General features: G+C 34.6%; 1 protein-coding gene across 1 annotated transcript in view; it reads left to right on the top strand.

The window, feature by feature from the left end:
• DTWD2 (DTW domain containing 2) overlaps positions 1-13608 on the top strand; it is a 145753-nt gene extending 132145 nt beyond the window's left edge. The window contains exons 5-6 of the mRNA XM_008056784.2: positions 9976-10104; positions 13254-13608. Of these exons, the coding sequence (XP_008054975.1) occupies positions 9976-10104; positions 13254-13424 (300 nt within the window). The 3' untranslated portion in view covers positions 13425-13608. The remainder of the gene's footprint in view (positions 1-9975; positions 10105-13253) is intronic.
• Positions 13609-14583: the final 975 nt, after the last annotated feature.

The raw sequence follows: 14583 nt of genomic DNA, 5'->3' as shown, positions 1-14583 counted from the left end.
ACTCATATAATGGACCTTGAACATCCAATGTAATACTATAAGAAAATGACTGATGGTACTGGGAAACTATGGGGGGAGGAGGGAGATGGAATTAACAGTAGCAAATATCTGTCTGGGGTTGGGGAAACACCTCTAATCAACAGGGTGCCTGAATGAAACGTAATTGTACACCTAACCTTTAACTGTACCCCACAAAACCATAATAAAAAATACTGATTATGAAAAAAAAAAAAGGCCAGTCCTAGTTTAAAGCAATAAAATCATGCATATAAATGAATGCTCATCTTCCTGGCTTTTATTGAGAAATGGAGGGAATTTCCACTTAACTTATCCAAAAGTGAATATGGAAGTAAGCAAAGTCAAAAGACAAAATGTAAACCAGGAAAAAAAGCTGCAATTTATATCATACCATGCAATCATTACTAAAAGTTAAAAGACAAGTAATCTTGTAGGAGAATAGGCAGAATATTTGAATAGCTTACAGAAACAATAAACTTAAATGCTTCTTAGACATGTGGCAAAGAAGCTCAGCCTCAGTTCTAATAATAACAACACAATTAAAACTATACCTAGATACTATTTCGGACTTATCAGGTTGCCAAAAATTCCAAACAGCATATTCTGTTATCAAGACTGTTGGGAAACATGTGCTTTCATGTATTGTTTGTAGGATTGCAAAATGTTACTACTCTATTGAGGGTAATTTGATAAGTACAGTGACTATTTATCTATATTTTTCTCTTGACTCAGCAAGTCCTAGGAATCCAGCCCAAAGATTAATGCAATGCTATTTATTATAGTTTAAAATTTTTAAAATTATTTTCATTGTTTTTATTATTTGTGGAGACAGGATCTTTCTGTGTTGCCCAGGCTCCTGACCCCAAGTGATCCTCCCACCTTGGCCTTCCAAAATGCTGAGATTAGAGACATGAGCCAACATACCCAGCCTTATTGTACCTTTCTAAAAAAATGCAAATGACTTGAAAACTACCCAAATATCAAAAATTATAGTGGTTGAAGAAACTATGGTATAACTACACAATCAAGTACTATACAGTTATAAAAAAGGAATATAAAAGAAATATAAAAAGGAATGATATTCATTTACTGCACATGACTGCAATGTGTGGACCTTGTTTGGATCATAATTTGAAAGTACCAGCTATAAAAGCATAGTTGTGAGACAACTGGAAAATTTGTTAGAAGACACTAAGGTATAATTGCTAATTCCTTTTTTTTTTTGAGTTGGAGTCTTACTCTGTCGCCCAGACTGGAGTGCAGTGGCCGCTCCTGGCCACCGCAGCCTCGACTTGCTGGGCTCCAGAGATCCTTCCGCCTCAGCCTTCCAAGTAGCTGGAACTACAGGTGCGCGCTACCACGCCCAGCTGATTTTTGATTTTTATTTTAGAGATGAGGTCTCGCCTAGTGCAAGTTGCTAATTCTGTTAGGAATAATAAAGTATGGTAATGATTTTAAATACTAATCACCTATACTTGCATACAAAACTTACAGGAATAAAAATTGTTATTGTATTTAATATAATTTAAAAAAAACAACAAAAGGATGGCAAGGGACTGGAAGGATAGAACAGACAGGATTGGCAAAATGTTGATAATTCTGGGACATTGATAATACATACATCGATGGTTCATTATATATTTTTCTTTTGGGTACGTTTGAGAAGTTCAGTACTACAAAGTTTTAAAAAAGTAGCTGAGGAGTCTCTAACATAAAATTTTTTTTTTTTTTTTTTTTTGAGTTGGAATCTCACTCTGTCGCCCAGACTGGAGTGCAGTGGCCGCTCCCGGCCACCGCAGCCTCGACCTGCTGGGCTCAGACGATCCTTCCGCCTCAGCCTTCCGAGTAGCCGGAATTACAGGCGTGCGCTACCACGCCCGGCTAATTTTTTGATTTATTGTAGAGATGAGGTCTCGCTGCCCAGGCGGGTCTCGAACCCGCGGGCTCAGGCAATCCACTCACCTCAGCCTACCAAAGGCGCAGGGTTACAGGTTGAGCCACCGAGCCCAGCTACATAAAAATTTTAAAAAGAAAATGGTGGAGAGATAATCACACTTTTCTTGTGAGAGACTTCTCACAGTAACTAGGCCACTGGTGTTGGTCCGCTCTGTTCCACTTGCTTCTCATCCTCCTGTAAGCTGTCCCAGACATATTGTAATCACGATGACAGATGCGTAAGAGAAAGCAAGCAAGTCCAATTGTACAGCCACTTTTCAAGTGTTCAGTCTAGGACTACTTTCTCTATTATGAAGGGAAAGCTGTTCTGGGAAATCTATTTAATACTCTGTGAATCATGAGATTTTTCCAGTCTAGCTAGTAGGAATAGGCAAATGCATTTTGTGTCTACTAATCACTGTTATCACTAATCCTTTAAGGTGATGTGGGCATTTAAGATTTCTTAAACACAATATAAAAAGTAGTAACAAAGGAAGGAATAAAGGAATACATTTATAAATTATATTTCATTAGAATTAAGAACTTCTCATCATCAAAAGACATGAGTGAAAATGTAATTCACAGTGAGAAAATGTTTGTAGTTTGTAATATAAATAATCCTACAAATTAATAAGAGAAAGGCAGAAACCCAATATTGAAAAAATGGGCAGAAGACCTGAATAGGTATTTCACCAAAAAAAGGTATGATCGATGAGCATATGACAAGATTCTCATTAGGAAAGTAGAAAAAACAAACAAACAAAACAAAATCCAAACAACCATTTTATGACCAAAGTGAAAATCTTTGTTTTGTAAAAATATATCAAGCCTTATACATATTAAGACTTATAAACTCTATTTTATATACATATACAATAGGAATGAAAGACATTCTATCTGAAATATATTAAAAAGACAAATCATAGAAGAATATGTACCTTTTTTTAAAGTTCAAAAATAGGCAAAATTGAACCATATCTTATGTAGGACACCTAAAAGTAAGGGAATTATAAAAAGTTTAGGGTAATGATCATCACAAAGGAGGTAGAATTTATGAGGATAACTTTTTCTTAGGGGCATAACTATGTGAACTTGGGTGGACCTCAATCCCCTCTTTCTCTCTCTCTTTGTGGATGTTGAACAAACTAGAAGAAGCATCTTGATAGTGTCAATCATTTTGGATATTTTCTATTTCTTAAATAGTTTTTAGAGAACTCAGGATGTTAGTTTTAGTCTTATACTTCATAAGTCAACTATTACCTGTTTTTAAATAAATATTAAAAATTTTATTATTTTATTTTAAAAATTCAGGTGTTAGGAGAATAAATACCATATTGTAAACAGTTATTGTCCCTGGGTGGTGATGTTACAGGACTTTATTTTTTATATTTTGCATTTTTTAATTTTAATTTTAATTTTTTATTTTTATTTTTTGAGTTGGAGTCTCACTCTGTCGCCCAGACTGGAGTGCAGTGGCTGCTCCCGGCCACCGCAGCCTTGACCTGCTGGGCTCCGGCGATCCTTCCGCCTCAGCCTTCCAAGTAGCTGAAACTACAGGCGCGCGCTATCACGCCCGGCTAATTTTTTGATTTATTGTAGAGATGAGGTCTCGCCTGCCCAGGTGGGTCTTGAACCCGTGGGCTCAGGCAATCCACTCACCTCAGCCTCCCAAAGGTGCGGGATTACAGGCTGAGCCTGCGAGCCCGGCTATATTTTGCATTTTTAAATCTTGTAGGTCTTTTATAATTAACATGCATTTAAAATTAATTAATTAGTTAATTAATTAGTTTGGAGTCTCACTGTCACCAGGCTGGAGTGCAGTGGCACCATCATGGCTCACTGCAGCCTTCGCCTCCTGGGCTCAAGTGATTTTTCTACCTCAGCCTCCAGAGTAGCTGGGACTATAAGCATGTACCACCACACCGGGCTAATTTTAAATTTTTCTATAGAGGTGAGGTCAAGCAATCTTCTCACCTTAATTCTCAGAGTTCTAGGATTGCAGCTGTGAGCCATGATGCCCAGTCTGAATTTTTTTTTATATTTAGAAAGGATGATGATAATTATAGAAAGTAAAAACACAAATGCAAAATTTCCCCAATATATTGCTAAAAAGAGTGGTTACCTCGAGTTATGTGCTATCCTATTAAGCTGCCATGCCAAAATTAATACTAAGGGTTTTTATTTTTGACAAATACCAAGCCTAATATTTACTCTAATTTCAGATTTTTAGATGAACATCTTTATTTTTCCATCTGTATTTTAATAAGTTTAAATTTGGGTTAGTTTTCTACACTGGTATAATGTTCTTAAGTGTCCCATTGTATGCAGTATTGTTAATTCCCAAATCACTCACTTTAAATAAAAGTTAATTTAAAAATTTTGTGGTAAATGTTCTTTGTCTGTAAGACACTTTGCCTTTTGTAGAATTTTTTTAGGACCTATAACTAAATGTAAATATGTTATTAAAAGAAATTGGACCGGGCTTGATGGCTCAGCCTGTAATCCCACGCCTTGGGAGGCTGAGATGAGTGGATTGCCTGAGCCCGCGGGTTTGAGACCCGCCTGGGCAACTTGGTGAGACCTCATCTCTACAATAAATCAAAAATTAGCTGAGTGTGGTAGCGCGCGCCTGTAGTTCCAGCTACTTGGAAGGCTGAGGCAGAAGGGTTGCCGGAGCCCAGTGGGTCGAGGCTGTGGTGGCTGGGAGCAGTCACTGCATTCCAGTCTGGGTGACAGAGTGAGACTCCAACTCAAAAAAAAAAAAAAAAAATGGAGTAAAATATTATATACATTTTAATTTTAAAGGAACAAAAATGTAAATACCGTGGTTCTTAAAAGCATTTTTATGATTAATTTAAAATATTTTTAAAAATTTAGCTTTGTATAGAATGTGAAATATTTAAAAAACATATAAATGTTATGGTTGTTTATGAAACGCTGTTGTCCCATGACTTTAAATTTATACCTGTTTCTTTGACAATTTTGAAGATTTTGGCATCTCCTTTTTTATGGGAGAATAAATATGTGTGTGTGTGTGTGTGTGTGTGTGTGTGTGTGTGTGTGTGTGTGTGTTTACAAATATAATGGTTTTAGAAAAGATGTTTGTAACGTCTACTTTTCCTATATTACTAAAAAATTGCATGATGTTTATTCCCTTTAGAATTTTTTTTTCAAATGAATGCTCTAAAAATGTCACTTTGAATTAAAGCATAATGTTTGGGAAAGATAACTTATTTATGTTCTTGAAGAAGATTTCAGTAACATGCTGAGTTTTGCTGTGGTTGAATTTTTTTTTGTATCCTAAAAGAAGCTGGTTAAAATACTTCAATGTATGGTTTTCAGGTTTTGCATTATAAAAAAATAGAACTACATAGAATAAAAAACAGCAATCCTCTTACAAATCCTAGGAAAGGATTAGATAAGCATGACATATTTTATAATTAAACATAGTTCATATTTGTATCAAAAAGTCTAAGCAATTTTTATGGATTTCTCAGCTTATTTCATTTGTTTAATATAAAATGCCCAATTTGTCATTCTTACAGGATTTGTGTGCTATCAGGGAGCTATCTCTACTTTATAAACTTACTAAAGTCCCTCAAAATATGTAAATTATGACATAATATAGTTCCTAATTTCAAATTTTCTACCTAAAAATTATTGATTAAAGCAACTTTGTAAGCTCAAATTCTGACACAAATTCCTAACCTTTTTAAACAGTCCCTTTCTCCACTCTTTATCCATACACCTCCTTTCCCAGTAAAGTCACAAAAATTTAAGTATAATGGCTGTATTTGGCATTGGTAATTCATAGCTATAGTTATTTGCTAATGAATGTGATTAGCATTTATTAATATGACCAGTGTTTATTGAACACCAGCTACTGTATTGGATGCTGTTCTGAACAGTTGAATACAATGGTAAGTAAAATAGGCAATCCATGTCCTAACGGATCTTACATGTAGTGTGGAAATAAATAGCCACTTAGGTTAGTATATAATTAGTATATAAATTAAGATACTTTCTGTGAATACTTTAAATAAGGAATGTTTTAAAACAGTGATTTTATTGAGGTTGGAGATTTAGGATGGCTTTTCTTATTCTGATTGGTATGTAGCAAGGGGAGGGGCAGAGAGTGCTATTGATGAAATTGATGATTTATAAGCTATTGTAAGGATTTTGCTTAGTGGCAAGCTAGTTAAGGCTTTTAATATGAGTAATAATGTGATCAGTGTCCTTTTTTTTTTTTTTTAAATCACTTGACTGATACATAGAGAATGACTGATGTGGAAGTGAGATTTTGTTAGACGTTTACAGAGACCCAGGCTAAAGATGATGGTGACTTAGAATTGAGTACTGTCATTGGAGAAGAGCCATAATTAGTAGTTACAAAGATTTTGTGTGTTTGTGTCCCTGGATTAGAATGTTGACCTTGTCCAATAGGAGAACTAACATAGATGGAATTAGGTTCTAGATAGTGTCAATAAATTAAATATATACAAACAGCTTTTATATGGATTAGTGAAGTGATGGGAATTTTAGTAGGGTAATAGTAGGATAAAGTACAGGAGAAGGATTTATTAAGCAGATGGTGAAAAACAACATAACAATAAACCACAATTTGTTAGAGATTTTATATCATTGTAGTGATACTCTATTATAGTCAGTGCTTTCTTCAAAGAAGTGTTTAACTAACACACCCCTGTTTTGATTACCCACCTAATAGAACTTTTATTTAAATCATTTGAAAAGATGAATGGTGAACGTAAGGAAAATTCATTTTAAGTTTTAAATCATCAGAGTATTTTTTCAACTGAATAGAAAATAAATCCCTGTAACTTGATGAGAATTTTCTACCTAATTTTCTTTTTTCATATTCTTTTACTTTTCATTGCAGTTATTATTGTTTTATCACTTTTTGGTATGGCAATTCTTCAGCTTTATATATGTCACTATGAGCCAACTTATTTGTCAAACTCATTATCTGACATTCATGTACATATTTTTCATGCTAGAAAGTTGACAGAATTATGTCATCTTTCTGAAGGTAATGTATTATATGTCATTAATGATTATTACATGGGACTATATGTTGCCCAAACTGTGTTGAAGTGGATTCATTTAAGAAGTCCCATGCTGTTTTTGGATTTTACTCTGTCTCTTAAATAGTGTAAGAAGATAATTGGCAGAATGAGTGTAGACATTGTCTAATATCTGAATATATTGACTACACTTGAATGGATAACAGTTTTAATACAATTAAATTCCAAATTAACATTTGAGTATTATTGAATAACATATAAGTTAATAATATGACATAGCTCAGCTATGTAGTGTTTTACTGTATCTAGTTACCTTATGATTCCTGGTGAGATGATTTGTGAAGGATATTCTAAAGTCTTTTAGCATATAATAAATTTCAAATTCTGAGTTTTTTTACATTAAGAAATAAAACTCCTTCCTGAAATATTTTTAAAATCAATTTATTGCAATACACAAAATATCACTGTATATTTTGCATGTTTCCCAAAGATTTTATTGTAATAAGATATCTATTATAAATTTCTCCAGTGAAGATTTGAAATTGAGTATTGAAAGCAGTATTTGGCTGCATTTTGTTCTACTAGTTGCTTTGATGAAATATCAAAGCTGTTATTAATTACTGTTAATCAACACTGTGAATTATTCTTATAGTTATTTAATGATAGACTTTCTTTTATCACTGTACATATTTCTTAAATATTTTCTTTCATCTCTTTCCCTTCCCTGCATCTATTTCTTGTATTTTCCATTGGTAGAAATGCAGAGTAATTTCAGTATAATCACACCCAAAACACTATTAGTCAAATTTGTTTAAAGGATATAGTCCCAAATCAAATACTTTTTTTTATAATGTTCACTTAGCAGCAGCAGCAGCTTGCTTTTCCCTCTCTCTCTCCCCCTCACCCTTCAGAAAGGAAGAATATTAAGTTGTAGAGGATAATTACTTGAATAAAAAGCATAGTAGAAAAACCATATTTCTCATTATGGGGTACTGCATGAAACACAGGAGGGAAGGGATTGAGGGACAAGATGACATTGATGAAATAATTTGCTGGTCTTTTTTTTGAGTTGGAGTCTCACTCAGTCGCCCAGACTGGAGTGCAGTGGCCGCTACCGGCCACCGCAGCCTTGACCTGCTGGGTTCCGGTGATCCTTTTGCCTCAGCCTTCCGAGTAACCGGAATTATAGGCATTCGCTACCACGCCCGACTGATTGTTTGATTTATTGTAGAGATGAGGTCTTGCCAAGTTGCCCAGGGGGGTCTCGAACCCTCGGGCTCAGGCAATTCACTCACCTCTGCCTCCCAAAGCATGGGATTACAGGCTGAGCCATTGAGCCCGGCTAATTTGCTGGTTTTAAGGAATGAGAGATACATACAACTTTGTAGATACTAGAAAATAAGAGATGGTCCCTGATTTTAATAAGTTGCCATATGTTAAGGCTTAGATACCACTACCTTCAATCCCCATGTTCACAAATTTATGAGTAAACATTGAAATTATCATCCATCCACATATCCTTAAATGTGTCAGAGTGTGGGCCAGGGATATGGCTTTATCCCCAGTGTAAGACTACTTCAGTTTCATTTAATTAGAATAGGAATCAAAGACCAAAATATTGATTTTTTTGCTGCCTTTCTTATACCTAACTGTTTCAGTCATCAGCTCTCAGCTAAAATATTATCTCTATGGAGAATATTATATTTATTCAAAAAGAGAGGATATCTGTACGTGTGTAAATAAATGTGTGTGTATTTTTATATGCACACCCACACAGATCTACATCTATCAGTTTATATTAAGAAATAATGGATAAACCATGCAATTAAAAACAGTTGTCGAGGCCGGGTTCGGTGGCTCAGCCTGTAATCCCAGTGCTTTGGGAGGCCAAGGTGAGTGGATTGCCTGAGTCCATGGGTTCGAGACCCACCCAGGCAACTTGGCGAGACCTCATCTCTACAATAAATAAAAAAATTAGCTGGGCATGGTAGCACACACCTGCAGTTCCAGCTGCTTGGAAGGCTGAGGCGGAAGGATCAACGGAGCCTAGCAGGTCAAGGCTGAGGTGACCGGGAGCATGCCACTGCACTCCAGTTGGGGCAATGGAGTGAGACGCCAACTCAAAAAACGAACAAAAAACAAACAAAAACAGTTATCAAATAATTCTCCAAAGTGCTTAAGTCATTTTAACTCATACAATGTATATTTGCTCCATATCCTTGTCATTTGGTGGCGTTAGTCTTTTTCTTTTTTTTTTTTTTTTTAGTTGGAGTCTAACTCTTGTTGCCCTGGCTGGAGTGCAGTGGCACGCTCATGGCCACTGGAGCCTCAACTTGCTGGGCTTAGGCAACACTTTCACCTCAGTCTTTCAAGTAGCTGGAACTACAGATGCATGCCACCAATGCCTGGCTAGTTTTTGTGATTTATTGTGTAGATGAGGTCTCACCAAGTTGTCTCACCAAGGCTGGTCTCGAACCCCTGGGCTCAGCCAATTCTCTTATCTTTGGCCTCCCAAAGTGCTGGGATTATAGGTTGAGCCACCGCACCCAGCCAGTGTTAGTCTTTTTGATGTTAGCTAATCTAATGAGTGTGACATGTTATCCCATTTTGGTTTTAATTTGCATTAGATCATGTTGAGCACTTTTTTGTGTACCTACTTGGCATTCTCACATCTTCTTTTGTGAAGTGTGTTTTTATTCTTTTCCTTACTGGGAGAAGGTTATTTGTCTATTTATTTTGCATATGTAATAGTTTGTACATATTCTGGATATATCATCTTTGTCAATATGTGTATCCTCTTTTTCTACTATTTAACAATGACAACAACAAAATAATGTTATATGCAAAAGATACTAATACACTTAATAGTTCTAGACTGCTGGCAGTTTTAGTAGGAGCAAAATTAATATTTAAAACACAGGCTTTATAATTTTAAATGTAAAATGACAATTTTATTCTATTATTTTATTTTTGGTTTCAGGTGCAGTTAAAAACTAACATTTCTAGTCAGTATGTAATTCGGATGCAACCAACTAACAGGTGCCTTTCTACACTTGAGTGTGCAGCTGTTGCTCTTTCCATCTTGGAGAAAAATAATCATATACAAGAGGTATGTCTTTGGAAAGTTAAAGTTTTTGAAAGTAGTAAATTTAGTTAGATTAAAAAAAAAATTTTAGACATGCTTATCTTGTTAAATTTGTAACTCAAGTGACAAGTAGCATGTACATGTGATAGAAATGTATGTACTTTTCTAACCTTCTTTCCCCTCTGGTGTTTTTCCTGTGTTAGTTTAGCATTCCAGATTGCATTATTTAAATATGCATATTAAGCTGTGCAGACAGCATTTGTAATATGCTAAATTGCACTTAAATAGTACAATATTAGAGTTTTTTGGCTCGATCTTTCCTTTAGTATTTTTTATTTTTCTTTTTAGATTTTGTGTTCTTTTATGCTCAATCTTTGTTCTTTTTAGTTAAAAGAACATTTTATAGCAACATTTTTGTTTTTGCATTAGTGCCTTTATTTGAGCAGGTATATTAAGATATACTATTTCTGTTCATCTTACTAACTTTGCTTAGAGTGTAAAAAAGACATATTTTTTGAGAAAAATGCCTACGGAATGTGAAAAGGCTATAACTTACAGTCATTATTTTATTTCATTTCCATAAAAGCATGATGATTTCATATATAATTTTAATCAAAGAATAAGTTTCAATGAGCTTACTAACATCTCAGTCTTTTGGAACATGTAAGAAACTGGAACTTTGTGTTATGACAAAAAACGCAAAGTAAAATTTACTTTGTTGAGGTTTTTTAATCATTGAAAATTTTCGATAAATAGTACTCAAGAATAAAAGTGAGAGGATAGTGAGCATAACTAAATGGAGTTTAAAACTCCCACTTCAACCCCCCCCATATACACAGGAAGTATTCTTTCCTGCCTTCCTTCTTTCTCTCTCAGTATATACTATGGTTACTATTATAAGAGTATGCCTTAGCCATGAAGGAAGTTCCAATAAAGGATAAAAGATCAGTTCAAAGTAGCTGGATTGATTACCAAGATATTAATCCTAAAGAGAACAAAAAGTTCTCAAGAGCAAGGAGTATTAAAGAATGCCAGAAGCAAGCACTGAACTGCTTTTTTTCCTCTCCCTCCCCTAAGCTGTAGAACATTTCAGAGGTGAAGACTTTTCTTCTTTTAAAAGAAGTGGTCTTTCATAAGTAGGCTTTTCTTGGGTGTGTATGTATGTGAGTAGACTTTGTTTTGAAACTAGGCAATTTCACTTTCTCTGTTCTCTATCCTTTGAGAAAAAAATTTATGAGGGACCCTAGATCCTTTCCCTGCATGAGCAGTGAGTGTTTCTCAGGCACTTTTCCCTCTCCTCTATCCTTATCACCTACTCCAATGTACCTAGCCATCAACATAGCACTTTATAAACCCCCATATGTATCTTCCTGTTGTATTTATTCATGACCATTCCTGTATATTCTTGAGCAAATGTGTGTGTGTGTGTGTGTGTGTGTGTGTGTGTGTGTGTCTATATATACTCATACTCTTTATAGGTGTCTTAAAAGAAAGATAAAAACCCAGTGCTGTTTTTTAAGCTTTCTGTACAGTCTCTGTATTTTATTTTTTGTTGATGAGCAATTCTAGGATCAGACAATATCAGACCAAGGGGTCATTAAAAGTTCAAATCCTGTGGGAAAATAAAATGTTCTTTGGTTATAGATTTAAAACTTGCTTTTCTCTTCTTCTGGGTTCTATAAAGAATCCGTTATGGGCATATCTCTTATTACCACAACCGAGACTGGATCTTTACAGCAAAATGCTAAATGGAAGCTTTAATATTGGTAATTGTGTTGGTTATATTAAGAATAGTCATAGTGTAATATGGTTAGAGTTAGGGGCAGTGTTTATACCACCACTACTAATGCTGTTGCTGCTCCCTCCTTCCTAGTTTTATAAGACACTTTATTCTGATATTAATTAATGGACCATCATATCAGGAAACCTATTAGCCAAGAATGTTTCAAGTTCTGTTTTGCAAATATTCTAGACTCTACAAGAATCTAGAATGAATTCTTTCAAAGTTGGCAGAGAACGAACTTTTTCCAAAAAAAATTATGTAACAGTATATGTTGAGGACTCCCCTAAAACAATATTTAGAATGTTGTCCAAAATTTATTTTTTGATTACTTCAGTAAATTGATGAAATCTTATCTTCGGGATGTAAAAGTTGGAAACTCTTGACCATAGTAGTATTAATTTTCTCCTGCTTATCAAGACTCTAATAAATATTAGTAAAATCTTCAGTTGTCTCAGTCTGTATGTATCCCTAGGTTTGTTTCCTAGGTATGGTGTTTCAAAATCCATTAAGTCCACTGGGTTGATCCTGTAAAGGATGTAAAGTAATAGTTGTTTCCATATTTCCTGTCCTGTTTTCTTCATTAAAAGAAGCTATGAGAACATATCTAAGGAGCTTTCTATAATATTATTGTGCATTTGTTCCTGGGTTTCAGCACCAAAATAATAATAATAATAATAATAATGTACAGAGCTTTTCCAATATGTTTGTCTTTTTTTCTTATGGTGTATATTAGGAATTATGTTTGGCTGCATGTAACAGAGCCCTTACTACAGTAATTAAATCACATGAGGGTTTCCTTTTCTTCTGTAAATAAGAAATGCTGAGGTGGGCAGTCCTGGGCTTGAAAAAGACATCATGGGCGCGTGTTTTTTCTATCTTGCACCAAAGCCTGGGTATCTAGCTTGTATGTGTTCCATGGGCTAATGTAAGAGGCATAGTAAACCACTTACCTATTTCTGCCACCATCTGATTATTATCAGGTGTCAGTAAGCTTGCATCAATTTGTGATTGAAACTGAATTAAATAATTTGATGTGCTTATCTTTGTCTTAAGATCTCTTAGTCTGCTTGTTACAGATTAAATTATTATAATGGCAACCATTTTTCATAGAGCTTGAATAAGTTAATGTGTAAAATGAAGTTCAGACTTTAGTACCTATATGGAGAATCAGCATTTTTATTTTTTACTAAAATTCCTTAGCATGGCATGTAAGATATAAATTTTAGAATATTATTTATCTAAAAATAATTATATATTTATTGGAGTGTCTATTGTTTTTATAGTTAAAAGTCAATAATAACACATTAAAAATATAATAATTCCTGTTTCTGAGGGAAAAATGTAGATAGAATGTCATGATTTGTCACAGATACTTTTTTTTTCTTAACAGACTTTGCTTCGCCCTCTTCAAGCTTTATGCTCTTTCCAGCTTCAGCATGGTGCTCAAATTCGCCTCAGCAAGGAACATCTTCTAAAAAATGGATTATATCCTAAGCCAATGCCAAAGAACAAGCGCAAACTCAGGAAAATGGAACTGTTAATTAATAGTGTTAAAATTTAGTATAGTTGTTCTTTTGGTGGTAGTTTATCTGTCTTCATCTGACAATACCAAGTTGTTTTCATGTTAACTGTGGGCTTGTGGGTTTTTGACTCTTTGAAGGAGAGTGAAAATTGCATACTAATCCTGCCCAAAAGAAGGAAGTAAACCAAATATTCATAAAAACAAAAAAAATTTCACTGACTCAGCATAAAACAAGATTTTATGCTATACTTGTTTTCAAAAATGTGCCTCTCTCATGCATCTTTGTTCAAATTCATTATTTAAAATATGATTAGTTGTTGAACTGGATTAGAAGTTTTTATTTATAAAATGGAGGGAAATTTTGTTGTGCCTGATTGGAACAGTATTGTTTGCATTGATGTTTATGGATAATTAGTTGTAGACCAATAATAGAGGATACCTACATCAATTTGCAATCTTATACCTGAACTTTATAGTTTGAAATAAGTAGCAAAAGAAAATGATAATCAAGTAGTTTAGAACCAACTTATCTATTTTATAAAATAGAATAAAGGAATAAGGAATCTTTAAATACTTTTTTTTTTTGAGTCAGTATCTCTGTCATCTAGGCTGGAGTGCAGTGGCATGATCATGGCTACCGCAGCCTCAACCTGTTGGGTTCAGGTGCTCCTCCTGCCTCATCTTTCCAAGTAGTGGAGATTATAGGCACGTGCTACCATACCCAGCTAATTTTTTGATTTATGGTAAAGATGAGATCTCATCATGCTGCCCAGGCTGGTCTTGAACTCTTGGACTCAGGCAGGCCTCCCACCTTGACCTCCCAAATTGCTGGGATTATAGGCATGAGCCACTGCATCTAGCTGGAAACTTAAATATTCTTTAGGGCTACATTTAACTCACTTAATGTGATTTAAGTGGTCTGTTAATTGCCCTAATTTTTAAAGAGGTACATGTAATTTTGAAGTGGCATACAGTTTGATTTGCAAGTACTCTGGATGAGTTTTGATTTTTCAGTGTTCATTGAACAGACTTACTGACTATGGTTAAACTGCTTTTATTGAAGTTTTCATATGGAAAACAATGAAAATATGATACTGTTGTTATTTTGATAACATTTCTGTAACTAGGGCTATTTAAATCTTTTTTAATGGGCAAAAACTTTCAACTTGAGAGATCAAATTTCTCCTGCTCTGTTAGG

This window comes from Carlito syrichta, unplaced genomic scaffold (genome assembly GCF_000164805.1).
Source record: "Carlito syrichta isolate Samal-C Ts95f unplaced genomic scaffold, Tarsius_syrichta-2.0.1 Scaffold302519, whole genome shotgun sequence".
Taxonomy (NCBI): Eukaryota; Metazoa; Chordata; class Mammalia; order Primates; family Tarsiidae; genus Carlito; species Carlito syrichta.
This window is presented reverse-complemented; position numbering and strand designations above follow the sequence as displayed.